The 25,581-nt window shown below is 37.3% G+C and overlaps 1 protein-coding gene across 1 annotated transcript in view; it reads right to left on the reverse strand.

Moving 5' to 3' along the window:
* Positions 1-25,581, reverse strand: part of LOC123549392 (transcription initiation factor TFIID subunit 4-like) — a 44,585-nt gene that overhangs the window by 13,574 nt on the left and 5,430 nt on the right. The window contains exons 2-6 of the mRNA XM_045337437.2: positions 22,181-22,351; positions 15,098-15,356; positions 12,434-12,564; positions 10,211-10,300; positions 7,128-7,262 (exon numbers count right to left, since the gene is read on the reverse strand). Of these exons, the coding sequence (XP_045193372.2) occupies positions 7,128-7,262; positions 10,211-10,300; positions 12,434-12,564; positions 15,098-15,356; positions 22,181-22,351 (786 nt within the window). The remainder of the gene's footprint in view (positions 1-7,127; positions 7,263-10,210; positions 10,301-12,433; positions 12,565-15,097; positions 15,357-22,180; positions 22,352-25,581) is intronic.

Genomic DNA, 25,581 nt, shown 5'->3' on the forward strand with positions numbered 1-25,581 from the left:
CCACCAACCTTCTGTAAGCCAGCTGGATGGCTTCCTCACATGAAGAATAAAACGCCCCAAGTGAGGCTCAAACCCACACTGATGACAGGCAAGTGATTTGCAGTCAGAGACCTTAACCACTAAGCCACGGAGGCCCCTCAAAGAACGCCTTAACTTCGTTTTTACCCCATATAGCATTGTAACTTAACTGGCCTATGTTTAATTAACAAGAGGACCATGATGGTCCTGAATCGCTCACCTCTTCCCACATGACCCAGTTTTGAGTATGACGTCGTTTTTTCTATTATTTGACACAGTGACCTAGTTTTTGAGCTCATGTGACCCAGTTTTGAACTTGACTTAGATATTATCAAGATAAAAATTCTGACCAATTTTCATGAAGATCCATTGAAAAATATGGTCTCTAGAGGTCACAAGGTTTTTCTATTATTTGACCTATTGACCTAGTTTTCGAAGATATGTGATCCTGCTTTGAACTTTACCTAGATATCATCAAGGTGAACATTCTCACTAATTTTCATGAAGATCTCATGAAAAATATGGCCTCTAGAGAGGTCACAAGGTTTTTCTATTTTTATACCTACTGGCCTAGTTTTTGAACGCACGTGACCCAGTTTCGAAAATGACCTAGATATCATCAAGGTAAACATTCAGATCAATTTTCGTGAAGATCCATTGAAAAATATGGCCTTTAGAGAGGTAACAAGGTTTTTCTATAATTTTAGACCTACTGACCTAGTTTGTGACCGCAGTTGACCCAGTTTCAAACTTGACCTAGATATCATCAAGATGAACATTCAGACCAATTTTCATACAGATCCCATGAAAAGTATGGCCTCTAGAGATGTCAAAAGGTTTTTTTTATTATTTGACCTACTGACCTAGTTTTTAAAGGCACATGACCCAGTTTCAAACTTGATCTAGATATCATCAAGGTGAACATTCTGACCAATTTTTATGGAGATCCATTCACAAGTATGGCCTCTAGAGAGGTCACAAGGTTTTTTCTATTTTTAGACCTACTGACCTAGTTTTTGATCGCACATGACCCTGTTTCGAACCTGACCTAGATATCATCAAGATGAATATTCAGACCAATTTTCATACAGATCCCATGAAAAATATGGCCTTTAGAGAGGCCACAAGGTTTTTCTATTATTTGACCTACTGACCTAGTTTTCGTTGGCACGTGACCCACTTTCGAACTTGACCTAGATATCATCAAGATGAACTTTCAGACCAACTTTCATACAGATCCCATGAAAAATATGGCCTCTAGAGAGGTCACAAGGTTTTTCTATTATTTGACCTATTGACCTAGTTTTTGATGGCACGTGACCCACTTTCGAACTTGACCTAGATATCATCAAGGTGAACATTCTGACCAATTTTTATGAAGATCTCATGAAATATATGGCCTCTAGAGTGGTCACAAGGTTTTTCTATTTTTAGACCTACTGACCTAGTTTTTGACCGCACGTGACCCAGTTTCGAACTTGACCTAGATATCATAAAGATGAACATTTAGACCAACTTTCATACAGATCCCATGAAAAATATGGCCTTTAGAGAGGTCACAAGGTTTTTCTATTATTTGACCTACTGACCTAGTTTTTGATGACACGTGACCCAGTTTCGAACTTGACCTAGATATCATCAAGATGAACATTCAGACTAACTTTCATACAGATCTCATGAAAAATATGGCCTTTAAAGAGGTCACAAGGTTTTTCTATTATTTGACCTACTGACCTAGTTTTTGATGGCACGTGACCCAGTTTCGAACTTGACCTAGATATGATCAAGGTGAACGTTCTGACCAATTTTCATGAAGATCTTGTAAAATATATAGCCTCTAGAGAGGTCACAAGGTTTTTCTATTTTTAGACCTACTGACCTAGTTTTTGAAGGCACGTGACCCAGTTTCAAACTTGACCTAGATATCATCAAGGTGAACATTCTGACCAATTTTCATGAAGATCTTGTGAAATATATGGCCTCTAGAGAGGTCACAAGGTTTTTCTATTTTTAGACCTACTGACCTAGTTTTTGATGGCACGTAACCCAGTTTCGAACTTGACCTAGATATCATCAAGATCAACATTCTGACCAATTTTCATAAAGATCCCACAAAAAATGTGACCTCTAGAGTGGTCACAAGCAAAAGTTTACGGACGGACGGACTAACGCACGGACGGACGGACGACGGACGCTGCGCGATCACAAAAGCTCACCTTGTCACTATGTGACAGGTGAGCTAAAAATAAAAACATTTTGACAATGGTTTCCATAAATCAGGTATATAATTAACCAAGTTTTTCAATGATTTGATATAGTGACCCTGTTTTTTAGCATAACAATATACCCATGTATTTTCAAACAAGAGAGTCATGATGACCCTATATCCCTCACCTGTTAAAATTGGGCTTAGAATCATCAAGATAAACATTCTAACCAAGTTTCATGGGGATAGGGTAATAAATGTGGCCTCAAGAGTGTTAAGGACGTATGCTAGAATTTGGTGCGAAAATTTTCCCAATGACAGAATTTCTTCAAACTTTGGATATTGACGGACAATTATCTAAGAAACAAAAAAATGCAATAAAAATCATAGGTCACCAGTATTGAAAAAGAGTTATCTGCCCTTGAAAACGGCATTTCCCCCAAAAATGACATTTTCAAGAGCAGATAACTCTTTTTCGAATCCAGTGACCTATGATTTTTATTGCATTTTTTTGTTTCTTAGATGATTGTCCTATAATATCCAAAGTTTAAAGAAATTCTGTTATTGGGAAAATTTTCGCCCATCTCATATACAGAAAATTCTAGCGTATGCCTTTAACAAGCTTTTCCTTTGTGACCTTGGACCCCATATGACCCAGTTTTGAACTTGGCTTAGGAATCATCAAGATAAACATTCTGACCAAGTTTCATCAAGATAGGGTCATAAATGTGGTCTCTAGGGTGTTTACAAGCTGTTCCTTTGGTTTGACCTGGTGACCTAGTTTTTGACCCCACATGACCCAGTTTCAAACCTGGCTTAGAGATCATTAAGATATACATTCTGTGCAAGTTTGTATCAAATCAAAGCATAAATTAAACTTCTACGTGGCTGAAAGGGCTAAAACAGAAAATTTTGCCCCTTTCAGAGGCAGTAACTCGAGAACCCATTAAGGAATCTGGCCGGTTTTCGAAAACAACCATGATCTTATTGTGACTTAAGTTGTGTGTGAGTATGGCTAAAATCAAATGTAAAATGTCACTTCTATCGTGTTCACAAGGTAAAAACTAGAGCTATCACTAAAGGTGATGAATGTACCCCCGCATGCACTGACACAGTACATTGCAATTTGACGCACACAAGATTGCATAATTATGTGGACTGTATGTATATAGACTGTATGTATACAGTATAGTAACAAACAAGAGCTGTCTCCATAGGATGACATATGCCCCCGATGGCACTTTGAATGAGTAGTTATGGCCGATGTTAGAGTTTAGGACCTTTGACCTAAGGAGCTGGGTCTTACGCGCGTCACGTCGTCTTACTGTGTCACACATTCATGCGTAGTTATTTTAAAATCCATGCATGAATGACAAAGATATGGACCGGACACGCCCATCAATGCACTATCATGAAAAATGACCTTTAACGTCTAAGTGTGACCTTGACCTTTGAGCTACGGACCTGGGTCTTGCGCGCGACACGTCGTCTTACTGTGGTACACATTCATGCCAAGTTATTTGAAAATCCATCCATGGTTGACAAAGATATGGACCAGACACGCCCATCAATGCACTATCCTTTAAAGTCTAAGTGTGATCTTGACCTTTGAGCTAAGGACCTGGGTCTTGCGCGCGACACGTCGTCTTACTGTGGTACACATTCATGCCAAGTTATTTGAAAATCCATCCATCGATGACAAAGATATGGACCGGACACGCCCATCAATGCACTATCCTTTAATGTCTAAGTGTGACCTTGACCTTTGAGCTACGGACCTGGGTCTTGCGCGCGACACGTCGTCTTACTGTGGTACACATTCATTCCAAGTTATTTGAAAATCCATCCATCGATGACAAAGATATGGACCGGACACGCCCATCAATGCACTATCCTTTAATGTCTAAGTGTGACCTTGACCTTTGAGCTACGGACCTGGGTCTTGCGCGCGACACATCGTCTTACTGTGGTTCACATTCATGCCAAGTTATTTGAAAATCCAGTCATCGATGACAAAGATATGGACCGGACACGAAAATTGCGGACAGACTGACAGACGGTTCAAAAAATATATGCCTCCCTTCGGGGGGGCATAAAAAACAAAGTCCCATAACTATGCAGAATATTTATCTAAAAGAACCTAACATGCACCATGCACAACTAGGGTTGGTACTGATCACTTGTGTAAAGTTTCATTAAATTGTGTGCAAGGGTTCGGAAGATTAGGCGCGCACAAGACTGCATATGCAGACTGTATGTACATAGTATGATAACGAGAAACAAAGTCCCATAACTCTGCAATTTTTGTTGTTGAAAGAACCTAACATGCCCCATGCACAACTACTGTTGTTTCTGATCACTTGTGTGAAGTTTCATTAAATTGTGTCAAGGGGATGAGGAGAGATGGTGCGCACAAGATTGTGTCTATGTATATAGTTTAGTAACAAAAAACAAAGTCCCGTAACTCTGCAAATTTTTTTTCTGAAAGAACCTAACATGCCCCATGCACAACTACTGTTGTTACTGATCACTTGTGTGAAGTTTCATTAAATTGTGTCAAGTGGATGAGGAGAGATGGTGCACACAAGATTGTGTCTATGTATATAGTATAGTAACAAAAAACAAAGTCCGATAACTCTGCAATTTTTTTTTCTGAAAGAACCTAACATGCCCCATGCACAACTACTGTTGTTACTGATCACTTGTAAGAAGTTTCATTAAATTGTGTCAAGTGGATGAGGAGAGATGGTGCGCACAAGATTGTGTCTATGTATATAGTATAGTAACAAAAACCAAAGTCCCATAACTCTGCAAGTTTTTTTTCTGAAAGAACCTAACATGCCCCATGCACAACTACTGTTGTTACGGATCACTTGAGTGAAGTTTCATTAAATTGTGTCAAGGGGATGAGGAGAGATGGTGCACACAAGATTGTGTCTACGGACAGACAGACGGATGGACAGACAGACAACCTGAAACCAGTATACCCCCACTTACAACTTTGTTGTCGTGGGGTACAATTAACAAATTTTGGCTCTTTCAGGAGTCAATTAGGGGTCGTAAATCAGGAACCTATCATTGGATCTGACAGATTCATCATGGAATCCAAGATCTATTGTTGTTAAAGATATTTTTGAAGTTTGTATCAAATCAAACCACAAATGAAGTCTTTATATGGCTGCAAAAGCCAGAATAGCAAATTTTAGCCCCTTAAGAGGCCATAACTCTGGAACCCATGAAGGGATCTGGCCAGTTTGGAAAGGAACCGAGATATTATGCCAATACAAGTTGTGTGCAAGTTGATTAAAATCAATTGCAAAATGTGGTCTCTATTGTGTTCACAAGTAATTGTGGACGGACGATGGATGGACAAAGGGCGATCACAAAAGCTCACCTAAAAAGGGGGCAAAATTACAAGAGCTGTCCGTAAGACAGCGCGCTCAACTTTTCTCAGTGCTTGACTCTGAATTAGAGCTTTGCCAGTAAAAAAAATTCCAAGTTAAAACACTGCGAAAAATATGTGCATATACGGGAGTATACGGTCCCGTATATGTCTAATATACGAATAACATATAAAAGGTATCCTTCCTGAAAGTATGATCAAAACCTACGCCTTAAACATACTTTTGGACCTTGACAATCCCTAACTTTGAATACTGACATAAACTGTTGAAACGTATTTATGCTAAGTATGAATGAACGGATAAATGTGAGAAAAACATGAATGTCCAAGCAAAGAATACGGGAAAAATGTTTCCGTATACGCCCGTATATTAGGAGTATACGGAATGCGTACACTCCCGTATACGGAACCATTTTCCGCAGTGAAAAGGGACATAATTCTGTCAAAATTCAAATCAGAGTTATGGGAATTGTGTCTCCTTGTGTAGACTTTGGTAGAAAATAACTATTTTGAGTTTCAAGTCAAAAGCTTTAATAGTAACAGAGATATTTGACAATCAAAAATTTTAAAAAAATATTCTAAATTAAAAAGGGGCATAATTCTGTCAAAATTCAAATCAGAGTTACGGGAATTGTGTCTCCTGGTGTAGACTTTGATAGTAAATAACTATTTTGAGTTTCAAGTCAAAAGCTTTAATAGTAAAAGAGATATTTGACTTTATCAAAAATTTTAAAAAAATATTCTAAGTTAAAAAGGGGCATAATTCTGTCAAAATTCAAACCAGAGTTACGGGAATTGTGTCTCCTGGTGTAGACTTTGATAGTTAATAACTATTTTGAGTTTCAAGTCAAAAGCTTTAATAGTAACAGAGATATTTGACTTTATCAAAAATTTTAACAAAAAATTCTAAGTTAAAAAGGGGCATAATACTGTCAAAATTCAAGCAGAGTAATGGGGATTGTTTCTCCTGGTGAAGACTTTGATGGTAAATAAGTATATTAAGTTTCAAGTCAAAAGCAAAATGATAGTAACAGAGATATTTGACTTTATCAAAAATTTTAACAAAGAATTCTAAGTTAAAACAGGGCATAATTCTGTCAAAGTTCAATCAGAGTTATGGGCATTGTTTCTTCTGGTGTAGATTTTGATGGTAAATAAGTATTTTAAGTTTCAAGTCAATAGCTTTGACAGTAACAGAGATATTTGACTTTATCAAAAACTTTAACCAAAAATTCTAAGTTAAAAAGGGGCATAATTCTGTCAAAACTCAAATCAGAGTTATGGGGATTGTTTCTCCTGGTATAGACTTTGATAGTAAATATCTATTTTAAGTTTCAAGTCAATAGCTTTGATAGTAACAGAGCTATTTGACTTTATCAAAAACTTTAACCAACGGCAACACCGATGCCAGAGCGAGTGCAATAGCTCTTCTTTTTCTTCGAAAAGTCGAGCTAAAAATCACAAAATATTAACACATTTCCCACCTGTGCCGTGTTTTACCTGATTATGTGTTGACGAGTGTCCCACCTGACTTGCTGACTGATGCTGCTGGACAATTTCTATAGGTGGCGGCTTTACACCATCTATTGTCATCTTATTGTTTAACAATGACTGACGTAGTAAAGGTAAACTTTTCTGAAATACACAAATTAAGGAGTTTTTTAAAATAATTTTGTTTTGAACTCTTTTCTTCTTTCAAAAACAATGTGCAAAGGACAATAATAAATATCCTACAAAAAAATATATTTTAGTACACATAGATAGAAAGAATTTATACAAACCAATCACCACCACGATACACCAGACCAGTTGTGGCAAAGCACCTAGCAGTACAAACAAGCGTGCATATTCCACAAGAAATCCACTAACCCATTGCGATCAGTTTCCATGATGCTTTTAATACACGCCCACATTGTACTTCACACTGGTACTGGTTCAGCATTTGCATAGATACTAAACTCTCTGTTATCATGTCTTGCAAATCAGCAGTGACATTTACCGGTAAGTCTTTTCAACTGACTAGGACCAGAGTAGCTATATATTCTCTCTCCGAGCATAAAATGAAATGTCCATGACAAATGGCAAGGACTTATTCCTGATTACATTCTCTTTCTACATTTTAAGAAAAAATATATATATTCTTAAATATCAGACACTAAAGTTCCTAGGCTCATTCAAGCATATTATATTGCGCCCTGCTGGTTTCCTAATATTTTTTTATGTTTGGATTGCTAAAATCCTGGATAACCTGAATATTTTACTCATATGATGGATGTTTTACTGAAGCGTGTTTTACTAACCGCACAATGGCCATGATGTAACTGTAACTTAGTTTAAGTATTAACAGATGTAAGTATTCAAAGAAGGGAAATAAATTGGGGACAGGCAAGAACCTTGAAGGAACCAGTAACATATATATTTCAAACTCTGCTCATTAGCTAGTAATGTAAAAGCACACATTTTGGCAGTGTCAAAACTGAGCGAGTTTCAAATCTTGAGAATGTTTGTGAAATTTTGTATGCGCATAAATGTTAAACTAGAAATGTGTCCATGGGACACAGATGCCCCCACTACATCACATTAAAATGACAATTTTTTCCCAGGTCAGGGGCCATAACTCATACAATACTGAATGAATCCGGACACGAAACCCCAGGTGCACAACTGCACATGCTGACCAACATTCCTGTAAACTTTGGTGACTCTAGGTCAAATACTTTTGGAGCTACGCACGACACAACATTAAAATGACCAATTCTTAACTAAGTCAGGGGCTATAACTCCTACAAGACTGAATGAATCCGGACGCGAAACCCCTGGTGCACAACGGCACATGCTGACCAACATTCCTGTAAACTTTGGTGACTCTAGGTCAAATACTTTTGGAGCTACGCGCGACACAACATTAAAATGACCAATTTTTTACTAAGTCAGGGGCCATAACTCCTACATGACTGGATGAATCCGGACGCTAAACCCCCGTGCACAACTACACATGCTGACTAACATTCCTGTAAAGTTTTGTGACTCTATGTCATATACTTTTGGAGCTAGGTGCGACACAACATTAAAATGACCAATTTTTACAAAGTCAGGGGCCATAACTTCTACATGACTAAATGCATCTGGACGCAAAACCCCAGGCGCACAACTGCACATGCTGACCAACATTCCTGTAAACTTTGGTGACTCTAGGTCAAATACTTTTGGAGCTACGCGCGACACAACGTTAAAATGACCAATTTTTTACTAAGTCAGGGGCCATAACTACTATATGACTGGATGAATCCGGACGCAAAACCCCAGGTGCACAACTACACATGCTGACCAACATTCCTGTAAACTTTGGTGACTCTAGGTCAAATACTTTTGGAGCTACGCACGACACAACACTGAAATGACCAATTTTTACGAAGTCAGGTACCATAACTTCTAAAATCTGAATGAATCCGGACGCCAAAACCCAGGTACACAACTACACATGCTGATCAACATTCCTGTAAAGTTTTGTGACTCTATGATACAATACTTTTGGAGCTAGGCGCAACACAACATTCTCGGAAGGACGGACAGACGGACAAGAACAAATCTATATGCCCCCCACAAAGTGGGGGCATAAAAATATTACACAAAACTTTCCAATAACATCCTGCTATTCTATTTTTTTGTAAGTCAATCTCAATAATATTGTAAAAATAATTAAACCGCTACATTATTGTTTCGCTACACTTCAAAATTGTGAGATGAGCCAGGGGCACACAAGATACATTTAGTTTTAATCAAGATTAGCATCTAAAAGGAATAATAGATTTGTCATACAAATTATTCATAATTTGGCTTTAATGATTATCTGATACTTTAATGTCGTGTTGATAGCTGATAACACAATAACGCAACATGCCTTCAGTTTATACAAAATATGGGTGAATTTTATTCGGATAACAGGTATAATTAATGCCTAAATGCAACAACACATCCAAGAGGTCATTACCATAAGTTTTAGCTGTAATTTTAGTGTTTTAAGCACATAGGAGCAAGGCCATGTTCAACATGCTGCATCATGCAAATGTTGAAGTAGTCTTTGCACCTACCAGTTGCACAAATAAATTGTAATTTTATTATTACATTCCAAATAAGAAATGAAGAAATGTAGGTGCGTTCCTTGGAGTTATTAGACCAAGCAACTCTTACAATGATTACGTTTTATGTTTTATTTGTCTTTACACTAAACCCTTCTATAGTAGTAATGGAAAACACAAGAGATGTTCGATTTGAGTAAATATGGCTGTTTTAATTTGATCTGTAGTTTTACAAGATTTTCATGACGTGTATAGAACTACTATCATAAGCAGCATTTACTGAAGGATTTATGTTTGTATGGCAAATGACCTGGGAAATACAGCAAAAATTAAACCCTTGGGTGTATTTCTGCTTTTACAGCATTAAATTTCTTACATAAAGGAACATGAACAGGGTTACAGACATGTTCCTGGAGGACCCAACAAAATATGTTACTTTGATTTACCCGTGAAACAGAAGCTGGTACAAGTTTTGTTAAATAACAATGTTACAGGACAGCTTACCTTTAAAAAAGGTACAAGATATGGCTGTGGTGAGGATTTCAACTCCTTTTGTAATTTCTCTGTAAAAACTTCTGGCTCAAGCTTTCCATCCTAAAATGACAATGAAAATGTAAATTTACTGACACCAACTCCTATTCAAATAGTCCAGCATGTCTGATTATCTGAAAGAGACAACAAAATGTCATTTTTTCATGAAAACAAGAATAATGCTAGCTGGCCACTATACAGGTCACATAAATGCTGCCGGGTATCTAATATATCCTGTTTATTGAGTGTCGGCGGCACTACTGCCTACCTGAAAGTTAATTTTTGAAAATAGATAGGTTATGACGTAAAAGATAATATGCAGCAATAAAAAGATTCATTAAAATCTTATTGTGGTACTCTTTGTAAATGCGAAATGTTGTCAACAGTGCAATTTTCCTTCCCATAGAAGAAAATTGCGAAAATTGACCAGAGGACTAGTATTTTCAAGCTGGTCTAACAAAAAGTCAAGCAGTCATGTCCCTATATTTCTATTACCTGAATTTATTCCATGCAATGAAAAACTTGACAAAGCTTAAAGCAAATGAAAACCCTGACAAAACGTAACAATCAACCTTTCATAATTTAATAACACTTGACCTTATTAAACATCAAAGTTCTAAATGTCCCATATTTGTATCATATCACAACTGTAAGTGGTTCTTTTCTTGCTAGGTACCCTAACACATTCCCAAATTCAAGAAAATTTCACAAAAGTCAGCTTTGTAATTATAATGTTTCTTGTGTGTCCTGCGATAGTAGTGTTTGATCCAACGTCATAATTAAATGGAATTTTTTTTTATAACTGTGTGGTATTCAGTATTTCTAACTAGTGAAAGGCTAGTATTACCACACTATCCACTAATCAAGCCAGTGGGCATTTTCTTGCATTCCAAAGAAATCCAAAACGAAGCAGACAACCTATAACTGACAGTCACACAAACTACCAGCTTACAAAAATGTACTTTCAACCAACTGAAGTCTGCAGTAAAAAGGCCTGATTCCTAGTTGTATAAATACTAGGAACAGTTGAGTACACTTAATATATTAAAGTCCTTGTATGAGATCTCGAACACTACTGAAAGTAGCCTCAGGTTGACTATCAAGTTATATAAATATGAAAAACAATTGAGAACACTGTGACTTACTATAAGTCCTTGTATGAGATCTCGAACACTGCTGACAGTAGCCTCAGGTTGACTATCAAGTTGTATAAATATGAAAAAACGGTTGAGAACTCTTACTATAAGTCCTTGTATGAGATCTCTAACACTACTGACAGTAGCCTCAGGTTGACTATCAAGTTGTATAAATATGAAAAACGGTTGAAAACACTTACTATAAGTCCTTGTATGAGATCTCGAACACTACTGACAGTAGCCTCAGGTTGACTTTCAAGTTGTATAAATATGAACAAGAGCTGTCACTAATGGTGACAAATACCCCCACAGCACCTTGACCTTTGACCTGGTGACCTTGACCTTTGACCTGATGACCCCAAAGTCAGTAGGGGTGGTGTACTCAATAAGTAATATCAGCATGTGAAGTTTAAAGGTCCTGGGTGAAGTGGTTCGTGAGTTAAGTGCCTTCATGCAAAAAGTTAACGTTGGCCCCTGTGACCTTGACCTGGTACCCAAAAGTCAGTAGGGTTGGTGTACTCATAAAGTACTATCAGCATGTAAAGTTTGAAGGTCCTGGGTGAAGTGGTTCGCGAGTTAAGTGCCTTCATGCAAAAAGTTAACGCTGGACAATGTGACCTTGACCTCTGACCCCAAAGTCAGTAGGGGTGGTGTACTCAATAAGTACTATCAGCATGTGAAGTATGAAGGTCCTGGGTGCAGTGGTTCGCAAGTAAAAGGCCTTTATGCAAGAAGTTAACGTTGGCCCCTGTGACCTTGACCTTTGACCTGGTGAGCACAAAGTCAGTAGGGGTGGTATAATCAATAAGTACTATCAGCACGTGAAGTTTGAATGTCCTGGGTGCAGTGGTTCACAAGTAAAGTGCCTTCATGCAAAAAGTTAACGTTGTGACGAACAACCGAACGGACAGACAGTTGAAAACTAAGATGCCTCCCTTTAGGGGCATAAAAACGGTTGAGAACACTACAAGTCCTTGTATGAGATCTCGATCACTACTGACAGTAGCCTCAGGTTGACTATCAAGTTGTATAATTACGAGAAACAGTTGAGAACACTTACTATAAGTCCTTGTATGAGATCTCGAACACTACTGACAGTAGCCTCAGGTTGACTAGCAGCTAACTTGATTAAAGTAGACAGAAAGTTTTTGCATTTCTTTACATTTTCTACCATCTGTTGTTGTTGTGCAGCTGTCAAAATAAACAAATTTATTCATCACATGTGAAACCTTGTGCTGAAATATTATGCCCATACAGAACATGCTGTACACACCATTACTAGTTTGCTTGAAATGTATCAAAATATTTAAATTTAACCTTCAACCAGCTAAATTTCTAAAATGGACTGGTTCATCATTTAATTTGAGCAATACCATTTATTATTTGAAGGGGTATCCACTGAAAATTTACTGACTGAATAGCGAACAATGCAGACCATGATAAGCCTGCACGGATGTACCAGTATGTCACAAAAACGTTCCATCCTATCATCACTATTTCAAATCTTCCAGTTTCAGTGTTAAACTTTCAGCATTTCAGTTCACTATGGCATTACACATATTTATTGAGAATGCATTAACTGGAGTTAAATACAACAATCAAGTTACTGTGTAACAGTTACTTGGTTATTTTCATCTGAACCTACAGACAATGACAGATTCTTTTTCTTGCTTGCCATATTTAACACAAAATAGAACAAGAGCACCGCCTTGTGGGTGCAGGCGCTCATCTGATTTTTTTGTCTCTGTATAATAGAAATATTGTCCTACTCATGATTTTCTAAGTCCAAAAAGGGCCATAATTCTTGCAAAAAGCAGGATGGAGTTATCTTTCTTGCTATACAGAGTCAGTTTCTGACGGTGAACAACTGTTGCAAGTTTCAAAGCAATAGCTTTGATAGTTTAGGAGAAAAGTTTTCCTAAACATAAAACTTAACCAATAAATCTGATATTCTCTAAGTCCAAAAGGGGCAATAATCCTTGCAAAAAGCAGGATGGAGTTATGTTTCTTGCTGTACAGGGTCAGCATATGATGGTGAACAAGTATTGCAAATTTTACAGCAATAGCTTTGAAAGTTTAGGAGAAAAGCTGACCTAAACACAAAACTTAACTAAGAAATCTGATTCAAAAGGGGCCAAATTCTTGCAAAAAGTGGGATGAAATTATGTTTCTTGCTGTACAGGGTCAGCTTATAATGGTGAACAAGTGCTGCAAGTTTTAAAGCAATAGCTTTGATAGTTTAGGAGAAAAAGTTACCTAAACATAAAACTTAACCAAGAAATCCGATATTTTCTAAGTCCAAAAGGGGCCATAATTCTTGCAAAAAGCAGGATGGAGTTATGTTTCTTGCTGTACAGGGTCAGCTATTGATGGTGAACAAGTGTTGCCAGTTTCAAACCAATATCTTTGATAGTTTAGAAGAACAAGAGCACCGCCTTGCGGGTGCTGACGCTCATCTGATTTTTTTTTTATGATAGAAATATTGTCCTACCCATGATTTTCTAAGTCTAAAAAGGGCCATCACTCTTGCAAAAAGCAGGATAGAGTTATGTTTCTTGATGTACAGTGTCCACTTATGATGGTGAAAAACTGTTGCAAGTTTTAAAGCAATAGCTTTGATAGTTTATGAGAAAAGTTGACTTAAACATAACACTCAACCAAGAAAATGATTTTCTAAGTCCAAAAGGGGCAATAATTATTGCAAAAAGCAGGATGGAGTTATGTTGCTTGCTGTACAGGGTCAGCTTATGATGGTGAACAAGAGTTGCAAGTTTTAAAGCAATAGCTTTGTTAGTTTAAGAGAAAAAGTTGACCTAAACATAAAACTTAACCAAGAAATCTGATATTTTCTAAGTCCAAAAGGGGCCATAAATCTTGCAAACAGCAGGATGGAGTTATGTTTCTTGCTGTACAGGGTCTGCTTATGATGGTGAAAAACTGTTGCAAGTTTTAAAGCAATAGCTTTGATAGTTTAGGATAAAAGCTGACCTAAACATAAAACTTAACCAAGAAAACTGATTTTCTAAGTCCAAAAGGGGCAATAATTCTTGCAAAAAGCAAGATGGAGTTATGTTTCTTGTTGTACAGGGTCTGCTTATGATGGTGAACAAGTATTCCAAGTTTCAAAGCAAAAGCTTTGATAGTTTAGGAGAAAAGTTGACCTAAACATAAAACTTAACCAAGAAATCTGATATTTTCTAAGTACAAAAGGGGCCATAAATCTTGCAAAAAGCAAGATGGAGTTATGTTTCTTGCTATACAGGGTCAGCTTATGATGGTGAACAAGTATTCCAAGTTTCAAAGCAATAGCTTTGGTAGTTTAGGAGAAAAGCTGACCTAAACATAAAACTTAACCAGGCAACACCGACGCCGACAACCGCTCAAATGATGACAATAACTCATCATTTTTTTTCAAAAAATCAGATGAGCTAAAAACTGACCTAAACATAAAACTTAACCAGGCAATGCCGACGCCGACCAAGTGATGACAATAACTCATTTTTTTCTCCAAAAAATCAAATGAGCCAAAAAAAAAAGGGCTTATAAACCCCTACTAGTCTACTGCCATCTGCCATATAAATGACAGCTTCCCTACATGACCTGGAGGTTAAAGACAAATGATTCCTATCTTCTTTATCAAAGAAGGTATGCTACAGAATCAAACTGTTGCTGGTTGAATTCTCTCCCTATTAAGCAAAACAAGCTTACAATGTATGAACGTTACCTTGAGCAGCTGCTGACTGTTGGCCAGAGGATACACCATGTGAATGACCAACAGTGCTTGTACCTCCTGGTGCAGTTGTTCTTACTACAGTCTGCATACTTCCGGGCATTGTAACCCTAATACCTGGTTGTATGCGAGATGCATTTACGGGGGCAGGGACAGCCTGTCTCACCACTGTCTGAGGCTGAGACTGTGCCCCTGGCTGGATGGTCAAAATTTGGCTGTTAGGTAATCTCTGGGTTGCTCCAGTATTTGGATGCTGAAAACAAACGCAATGCACTTTGAAAAGTAGTTTATTGCAAAGTTTTCTCATAGTGGTACAAAAAAAGAATTTTATACGACTTTTCAATAAATACCCCTACAAAGTATTTACACAACCGTTTACACAAGTCTTGCAGATTTTCACCTAATACAGGACTCTGCCTTAAAGTCTGCCCTACTGACCGGGGCAAGTAAGGAGTGCAGACAGGCAAAAAATCTTAACTCATTTGCCCCTTGAAAGATCCATAGAAATTGTGTACTACTGATTTTGTTGCATACACTGCATTGTAATATCTCATCACATCACCATGTTACACTCTGGCAACCAAAAATTGGGTTTGGGCAAGAAAAACAAGAGCACCGCAATGCGGAGCAGTATGATCTTTGACCCCTAAGTGATGGACAGACGAACGGACAGATGGACACCAGCATCATAACATAATCATCCCTTCCAGCTTAAAAATAGTACAAAAGAGTAAAAGTCAAGACCTATAACATCATCTACCAGCCTGATATTAAAAATTCTCTAGGCAGGGTTTTCCTTGACGCACTTTTTTGTGCGTTTTAGCACACTGATTTTCAAAATGACCCTCAAAATAATTCTGAACGCGTCATTGGTGGCGCAACTCAACTACCGGCCGAAATTATGGTGACACGAATTTTTGTACCCAATATTGTAAGTAAGTACCGATTCGCGCGTATGTACGAAGTAGTAAAGGTAGACTACGTTCTAGGTTTAATTATCAGCTAGATATCGACGTCTCTTTATACGGTAAGCCATTCAACAAAAATGGTGCATCAACAAAAGATGACGTTTTTCTTGTCATCTGCATGCGGGGAAAACCCTGTTGAAACTGTCTCGACCAAAAATGCAAGCATTCATATAAAAGTCTGCACACCAAAAGGGTTCTGTAAAAAAAACATTGGCTATTTGTTGAAGATGGCAAAATGAAATGCTGGCCGTGTATCAAAACAGTCCTTTTGTATTGAGCTGCGAAAATTCTTCACTTACTCTTCACGAAAGTTCCCTCAGTTAGGCAGATGCATTCAAAAGGTTGCAATTACTGTCTGATTTAAAAACAAGAGGACCATGATGGTCCTGAATATCTCACCTCTTCCCACATGACCCAGTTTTGAGTATGACGTCGTTTTTTCTATTATCTGACATAGTGACCTAGTTTTTGAGCTCATGTGACCCAGTTTTGAACTTGACCTAGATATTATCAAGATAAAAATTCTGACCAATTTTCATGAAGATCCATTGAAAAATATGGTCTCTAGAGAGGTCACAAGGTTTTTCTATTATTTGACCTATTGACCTAGTTTTCGAAGGTATGTGACCCTGTTTTGAACTTGACCTAGATATCATCAAGGTGAACATTCTCACTAACTTTCATGAAGATCTCATGAAAAATATGGCCTCTAGAGAGGTCACAAGGTTTTTCTATTTTTATACCTACTGGCCTAGTTTTTGACCGCACGTGACCCAGTTTCGAAACTGACCTAGATATCATCAAGGTGAACATTCAGATCAATTTTCATGAAGATCCATTGAAAAATATGGCCTCGAGAGAGGTCAAAAGATTTTAATAATTTTAGACCTACTGACCTGGTTTTTGACCGCAGTTGACCCAGTTTCAAACTTGACCTAGATATCATCAAGATGAACATTCAGACCAACTTTCATACAGATCCCATGAAAAGTATGGCCTCCAGAGAGGTCACAAGGTTTTTTTATTATTTGACCTACTGACCTAGTTTTTTATGGCAAGTGACCCAGTTTCAAACTTGACCTAGATATCATCAAGGTGAACATTCTGACCAATTCTCATGGAGATCCATTCACAAGTATGGCCTCCAGAGAGGTCACAAGGTTTTTCTATTTTTAGACCTACTGACCTAGTTTTTGACCGCACATGACCCTGTTTCGAACTTGACCTAGATATCATCAAGATGAACATTCAGATCAACTTTCATACAGATCCCATGAAAAATATGGCCTTTAGAGAGGTCACAAGGTTTTTCTATTATTTGACCTACTGACCTAGTTTTTGATGGCACGTGACCCATTTTCGAACTTAACCTAGATATCATCAAGATGAACATTCAGACCAACTTTCATACAGATCCCATGAAAAATATGGCCTCTAGAGAGGTCACAGGTTTTTTCTATTTTTAGACCTACTGACCGTGTTTTTGACCACACTGACCCAGTTTCAAACTTGACCTAGATATCATCAAGATAACATTCAGACCAACTTTCATACAGATCCCATGAAAAATATGCCTTTAGAGAGGTTTTTTCCCTATTATTTGACCTACTGACCTAGTTTTTGAAGGCACGTGACCCAGTTTCGAACTTGACCTAGAAATCATCAAGGTGAACATTCTGACCAATTTTCATAAAGATTTGAAAAATATATGGCCTCTAGAGAGGTCACAAGGTTTTTCTATTTTTAGACCTACTGACCTAGTTTTTGAAGGCACGTGACCCAGTTTCGAACTTGACCTAGATATCATCAAGGTGAACATTCTGACCAATTTTCAGGAAGATCTTGTGAAATATATGGCCTCTAGAGAGGTCACAAGGTTTTTCCTATTTTTAGACCTACTGACCTAGTTTTTGATGGCACGTGCCCCCAGTTTCGAACTTGACCTAATATCATCAAGATGAACATTCTGACCAACTTTCATAAAGATCCCATAAAAAAATGTGACCTCTAGAGTGGTCCCCAAGCAAAAGTTTACGGACGGACGGACGACGGACACCGCGCGATCACAAAAGCTCACCTTGTCACTATGTGACAGGTGAGCTAAAAAGTGTAAAAAATTAATTTGTAGATGTACATGACTGTATTTCTTTTTGTTCTAAACAGCACATTGCAAGTTAACAAAAACACTGTTTTCTATTGGATTTTTTTTTTATACAGTACAGATTTCATTACCATTTTATTCATTTTTTGAAACTTAAAAAATGACCCCTTGAAACTGAAAACGACCCCAAAAGTCAAACATGAAGGGGTCATGATGACCCCCTATTAAAATTTCTGAGGGAAAACCCTGTCTAGGTGAAAGAAAAGTTGTTTGATTCAAAATGAAACCATTCTTTTTCTCCCCAGCATGAAAAGCTTGCTGTAGTAGTAAGATCTTTTAACTGTGATGTCTGAAATTTTCTTGCAATGAAAGCCCTGGCCATGATGGCCTTGTGTCATCTCCCTGACCTTGAATGTTTCATCTAATACATGGTACAACAAATTATTTCAGGGAAGGTAACAACAAACTTTGTATTTAATACACGGACACAGACAAGGGAAGTTTCAAATGGAATATTACTTCCAAGTTATTTTCAAATCCATCATTTCATAAAAAGGTTTCTGTACAGACAAGTGATTTTTAAACATTTAACCCCAAGTTGTGACCGTGACCGTCCAAGTTTAATGAACATTGAAAGATAAAAAAAGTTGATAGACTATTCTCAAGAATTCTTGCCATTTCAGGGACCAGAAATAAATGAAGTTAATAGACTAGACTAAATTTTTAAAATCAACAATTGTTGCCATTTCAGGGGCCATAACTCTGCCATGATCAGGTAAGGCTGATTTTCAAAAGAAACCAAGACATTACGGAGATACAAGTTGTGTGCTAATCTGGTCAAAATCAAATAAAAAAGAATGTGCTATAATAATCATAATCTAAATGCTGATGGACATACGATGGACAGAAAACAAACTAAAATCTTCACTAAGGCCTCTTTCAGGTGCGAAAAAATTCTAGATTTACATTTGTACTTTACAGGGAATTCGCGACAAAAATCGGGATCAATCCCTCTATGGTAACATGCGATATATACCGAATGAGATATACTATCAAATTTCAAACAAGAGCACCGCCTTGCGGGTGCTGATGCTCATCTGATTTTTTTTTGTATAATAGAAATATTGTCCTACCCATAATTTTCTAAGTCTAAAAAGGGCCAACATTTTTGCAAAAAGCAGGATAAAGTTTATGTTTCTTGATGTACAGTGTCCACTTATGATGGTGAAAAACTGTTGCAAGTTTAAAGCAATAGCTTGATAGTTTTATGAGAAAAGTTGACTTAAACGTAACACTCAACCAAGAAAATGATTTTCTAAGTCCAAAAGGGGCAATAATTATTGCAAAAAGCAGGATGGAGTTTTGTTGCTTGCTGTACAGGGTCAGCTTATGATGGTGAACAAGTGTTGCAAGTTTTAAAGCAATAGCTTTGATAGTTTAAGAGAAAAAGTTGACCTAAACATAAAACTTAACCAAGAAATCTGATATTTTCTAAGTCCAAAAGGGGCCATAAATCTTGCAAAAAGCAGGATGGAGTTATGTTTCTTGCTGTACAGCGTCAGCTTATGATGGTGAATAAGTGTTGCAAGTTTTAAAGCAATAGCTTTGATAGTTTAGCATAAAAGCTGACCTAAACATAAAACTGAACCAAGAAAACTGATTTTCTAAGTCCAATAGGGGCAATAATTCTTGCAAAAGCAAGATGGAGTTACGTTTCTTGATGTACAGGGTCTGCTTATGATGGTGAACAAGTATTCAAAGTTTCAAAGCAATAGCTTTGATAGTTTAGGAGAAAAGTTGACCTAAACATAAAACTTAACCAAGAAATCTGATATTTTCTTAGTACAAAAGGGGCCATAAATCTTGCAAAAAGCAAGATGTAGTTATGTTTCTTGCTATACAGGGTCAGCTTATGATGGTGAACAAGTATTCCAAGTTTCAAAGCAATAGCTTTGGAAGTTTAGGAGAAAAGCTGACCTAAACATAAAACTTAACCAGGCAACGCCGACGCCGACAACCGCTCATGTGATGACAATAACTCATCATTTTTTTTCAAAAAATCAGATGAGCTAAAAATGTGTCCTTCCGGCACGTGCACAGAGCGTCTGACATCAGATATTTTGGAAGAATATTTTTTTCCTTGTGCGTAATATGTGTCCACATAACTTGTCCGAACCCCAGCGTCTTGCAAATCAGTACAAATATGGGCAGTATTGTTTTTTTTTAATTCCAAAATCTACCTTTAAATTGAAACAAACGCATATTTCTGGGCAAGCTGATGGACTGTGGACTGTAACGATTCCCAATTGAGGCAGTGCCTTATTTCATATTATCTCTTAAAATATACAAGAGGACCATGATGGTCCTGAATCGCTCACCTCTTCCCACATGACCCAGTTTTGAGTATGACGTCGTTTTTTCTATTATTTGACATAGTGACCTAGTTTTTGAGCTCATGTGACCCAGTTTTGAACTTGACCTAGATATTATCAAGATAAAAATTCTGACCAATTTTCATGAAGATCCATTGAAAAATATGGTCTCTACAGAGGTCACGAAGTTTTTCTATTATTTGACCTATTGACCTAGTTTTCGAAGGTACGTGACCCTGTTTTAAAATTTACCTAGATATCATCAAGGTGAACATTCTCACTAATTTTCATGAAGATTTCATGAAAAATATGGCCTCTAGAGAGGTCACAACGTTTTTTCATTATTTGACCTACTGACCTACTTTTTGATGGCACGTGACTTACTTTCGAACTTGACCTATATATCATCAAGATGAACATTCTGACCAATTTTTATGGAGATCCATTCACAAGTATGGCCTCTAGCGAGGTCACAAGGTTTTCCTATTTTTAGACCTACTGACCTAGTTTTTGACAGCACGTGACCCTGTTTCGAACTTGACCTAGATATCATCAAGATGAACATTCAGATCAACTTTCATACAGATCCCATGAAAAATATGGCCTTTAGAGAGGTCACAAGGTTTTTATATTATTTGACCTACTGACCTAGTTTTTGACGGCACGTGACCCACTTTCAAACTTGACCTAGATATCATTAAGATGAACATTCAGACCAACTTTCATACAGATCCCATGAAAAATATGGCCTCTAGAGAGGTCACAAGGTTTTTCTATTGTTTGACCTACTGACCTAGTTTTTGAAGGCACGTGAACCCCCTTTCGAAATTGACCAGATCCATCAAGGTGAACATTCTGACCAATTTTCATTTAGATCTCATAAAATGTATGGCCTTTAGAAGGTCACAAGGTTTTTCTATTTTTAGACCTACTGACCCAGTTTTTGACCGCACGTGGCCAGGGTTTTCGAAATTGACCTAGATATCATCAAATGAACATTCAGACCAACTTTCATTTCAGATCCCATGAAAAATATGGCCTTTAGAGAGGGGCACAAGGTTTTTCTATTATTTGACCTACTGACCTAGTTTTTGAAGGCACGTGACCAAGTTTCGAACTTGACCTAGATATCATCAAGGTGAACGTTCTGACCAATTTTCATGAAGATCTTTTGAAATATATGGCCTCTAGAGAGGCCACAAGGTTTTTCTATTTTTAGACCTACTGACCTAGTTTTTGAAGGCACGTAACCCAGTTTCGAACTAGACCTAGATATCATCAAGGTGAACATTCTGACCAATTTTCATGAAGATCTTGTGAAATATATGGCCTCTAGAGAGGTCACAAGGTTTTTCTATTTTTAGACCTACTGAGCTAGTTTTTGATGGCACGTGACCCAGTTTCGAACTTGACCTAGATATCATCAAGATGAACATTCTGACCAACTTTCATAAAGATCCCACAAAAAATGTGACCTCTAGAGTGGTCACAAGCAAAAGTTTACGGAGGCACGCACGCAAGGACTGACGACGGATGACGGACGCTGCGTGATCACAAAAGCTCACCTTGTCACTATGTGACAGGTGAGCTAAAAACACAATATCAAATAGATTCATTTTAAAGTCCAGATACTTACCCGAACATACTGAACCTTCTGTGGTGTAGAACTGCTTGAGATCGTAACTGAGGAAGCTGGGTGCTGTCCCGGAAGTGAGCCAGGTTGAACTATCACAATCTGACCTTGCTCATTTTTCATGAGCACTGCCCCCTGTCCTGGTACAATTCCCGGAGGTAATGTAATTGTACCCTGAAAAATGTACAACATAATTTAGCAGATGTATAGCTATAGCGCCACACCCTTTGCTTTCCAACTGTTCCCATGCCACTCTTAATATATGCCCTCCAGCCTTTGAATTACTGCTAAATCCCAACCTCTTTACTTGCTATTTCCTCACTAAATATAAATGGTACATGTATGACCAAGTATATAAAACAATAGTTAAGTTAGCATTTTCTATGAAATTTTCATGTAGATAAAGAATAATGTTTTGGAAGTTGCCGCTTCTTTCTAGGTTTTCCTCATTTTGAATGAAAATAATTCTGCAAATTTATATATCACACCAATCTTAAATGCTATTAACATTCAATATAAGCAAAGTGTCTGAGATAATTTATTCATTCATAGCTAAAGTAAGGACACTTTCAACTTTAAAAAGCTTTGCTGACACCAGGGGTCACCACTGAAATACATGTATCTACATCATCAGTACATGCATGCCAAACAAATTAACAAAGATGCATTCAAAAACTGTTGTCTTGCAGATTAACAAAATGTGAAATACACAAGTAACAGTTTTAATATGATGCCTAGTTAACTAAGTTATTTGCTTTAGCCTTTACGTCTGTCATTGCTATTTTTTCTTAATAATATCTGTCATGCGTTTACGAATCGGATAGAAATATCCGTCCCAAGGGCACCTGCGCATTGGGCGGTAATGTCAAATGAGGCTTGCGGCCGAGGGACAGATATTTCCATACGATTCGTAAACACATGACTGATATTTTTTCTTGCATATCGTATACATGTAAGCTTTTTATTCTGGCAGGTTATTTTTCTTGCATACCATATTTTACAAAAGGTAGAAATAATTTCATTTTAGCACTGTTTCTTATAGAAGAGAATGAATACAAAGCGCGGGAAATTAACATCCGTAAGCAGAAGTGACATCATGATGTTTTGCGTTACGCACAATAACAAAGTTCCATTTTAGTTTTGTCGTTTGTAGCGTAACGTGATGTTTTTATGGTAAACTAACAAATTTTGAACTGAGAAATATACTATAAGGAACAGAGAGAAACTATCATGGTACCGTAGATACCCATGTATAATGCGCACCCGTGTATAATGCGCACCCCCGATCTTAGTCCAAAATCCTGGGAAAAAAAAAAAAAATAAAAATTTTTGGTCAATTTTTGAGGTGGATGGAAAACGAAAGTAGAGTTTACATCGACACCGGTAATAAATTTTATCTCCGCGGCGGAGAGCAGCATCAGTCTCACAGTTATCGATTTTTGTTTTCTTGAAAATAAAACCAGTAAATTATTGTTATATTTGTTGTTTTACCTTTTTTAATTCACTATTTTGAATAAATAAATAGCAGCTGATTCAATATTTCGGAATGGTATCTTTCAAAATGACATGAGCTTCTCAATTCAAACTGATAACAAAAGGTGTGAAAGTCTTTTTGTCACGATCATAAAGCCAGTAATTACCGGCAATTAACGTGTCACCTCGTGTCAATTATGTTGTTCACAGTTTGATCTCGGTTAAAGATAATTCTCGATCTTTAATTAGTATCAAAATTTTTGTGATTTATAAACATTTCTTTCGTCAAAATACTTTTAAATTTATATGAAATTAATTTTGTTTCAAAGAAAAATAAACAATTCGATCTTTTACGGAACGTAACGGCAATCTTAGATTTTAGCGGAGACAGTAAGCGCGGGGAGTAGTTTCCCTTTACCAAAATGGCGAACATCGGTAACAAACTTGTTTTGAAGTAGGAAAATTGTCTATACCTGTATATTATGCGCACCCATGATTCGGGGGTGGTCAAGGGGGTCAAAAAACTGCGCATTATACATGGGTATCTACGGTACCTGCTTTTTCGTATTTTACACAGAGCTACAGATAAGATTTTGCTGTAAGTGGGTATTTACCCCCTAATTTTTTTTGTAATTGCTTATTTTGGTTTTCAATTAAGTAACAACTTGAGTGTTACCCCATCAAATTTTACACAATTGCTTTTTCTCTAGTTGTTTATTGCTTTTTCAAGAAAATCAATTGCGTACTGCAACACCTCTGTCTGCTGACGTGGCTAAATACCCGAGTAGAGTATTGGTTTGTACTGTCGGTGTTTTTTTCCGCCGTCCTCGCAAAGAAATTTTTAACCCGGAAGTAAACAAGATTGTATTAGACCGGTTTACAATATTTTATTATAAAGAGCGAAATGAATGAAACGCTTTTAATGTACCCGGCGCACGCATTTTCTTTCATTTCGCTAATTTACTGCGTGGTTGAAGAACCAGTCTACGATGCGACTTTACGCTGTTTCAGACAGTATTTGCTTTGCAATACGCGGCGATTCTGAAAACATTTGAGTAAAGGGAATTTTATTTGCTTTTCTTTACGCTGGTTTCCAGAAATAAATTGCTTTTTCTGATTATTTTTTTGCGTAATTACGCAAATACACAGCTTATCTGTAGCTCTGTTTTACATAAACAATATATTGTTAGTGCATGAACCACTAGTTGTCATTAACAGCACGAGAGTCATCTGGCATGGGGGGTGCCAGATTGGTTTTGCCGGCATGGGTAAAATCACCAGAAACGCCAGTCCGGTGTGCAAGAAAATATATTTCAACTAAATATGACCTTTTGTTAACAGTCACTGAGTGATAGTTCTTTTTATTTTTTAAACAACCTGTGGCTTTCTGTAGGGGAAAACATAGCACAACTAGAGCTGCTTTTGAGAAAGGCGCATGTCTTCCACAACTGCCTAATCATTTGAATAGATATGTATCTGTGTCAACCATGCACCAATGACTAGAGTGCGGATAATGGGATCAACCATGCACCAACGACTTAAAGTGCAGATACTGGCAGCGATTTTTAGCAATTTTTGGTAATTCAAGAGCCATAATTCCAAAGTGCCTGGGCCGATTTGGCTAGTTATCGAACTTGGCCGAGGACTTATTGGCAAACACATTTTGTTCAAGTTTGGTGAAGATCGGATGAGAAATGTTCGACTTAAAAGAGTGCGGACAAGATTTGTGACAGACAGACAGACAGGAGTAAATCAATATGTCTCCCACCACACAGTGGTGTGGGACACATAATAAATGCCAAAATGGGCAAATCCAAATTTAAAACCTAGTCCATGATACCAGACAATGTACAAGTTTGTGAATTAGGCACCTGATGAGAAAATGAAATAAATATCAGTCAATGACAGCAGGGATCATCCTAGGTCCAAAT

The sequence above is a fragment of the Mercenaria mercenaria genome, chromosome 6 (assembly GCF_021730395.1).
Source record: "Mercenaria mercenaria strain notata chromosome 6, MADL_Memer_1, whole genome shotgun sequence".
NCBI classification, from domain to species: Eukaryota; Metazoa; Mollusca; class Bivalvia; order Venerida; family Veneridae; genus Mercenaria; species Mercenaria mercenaria.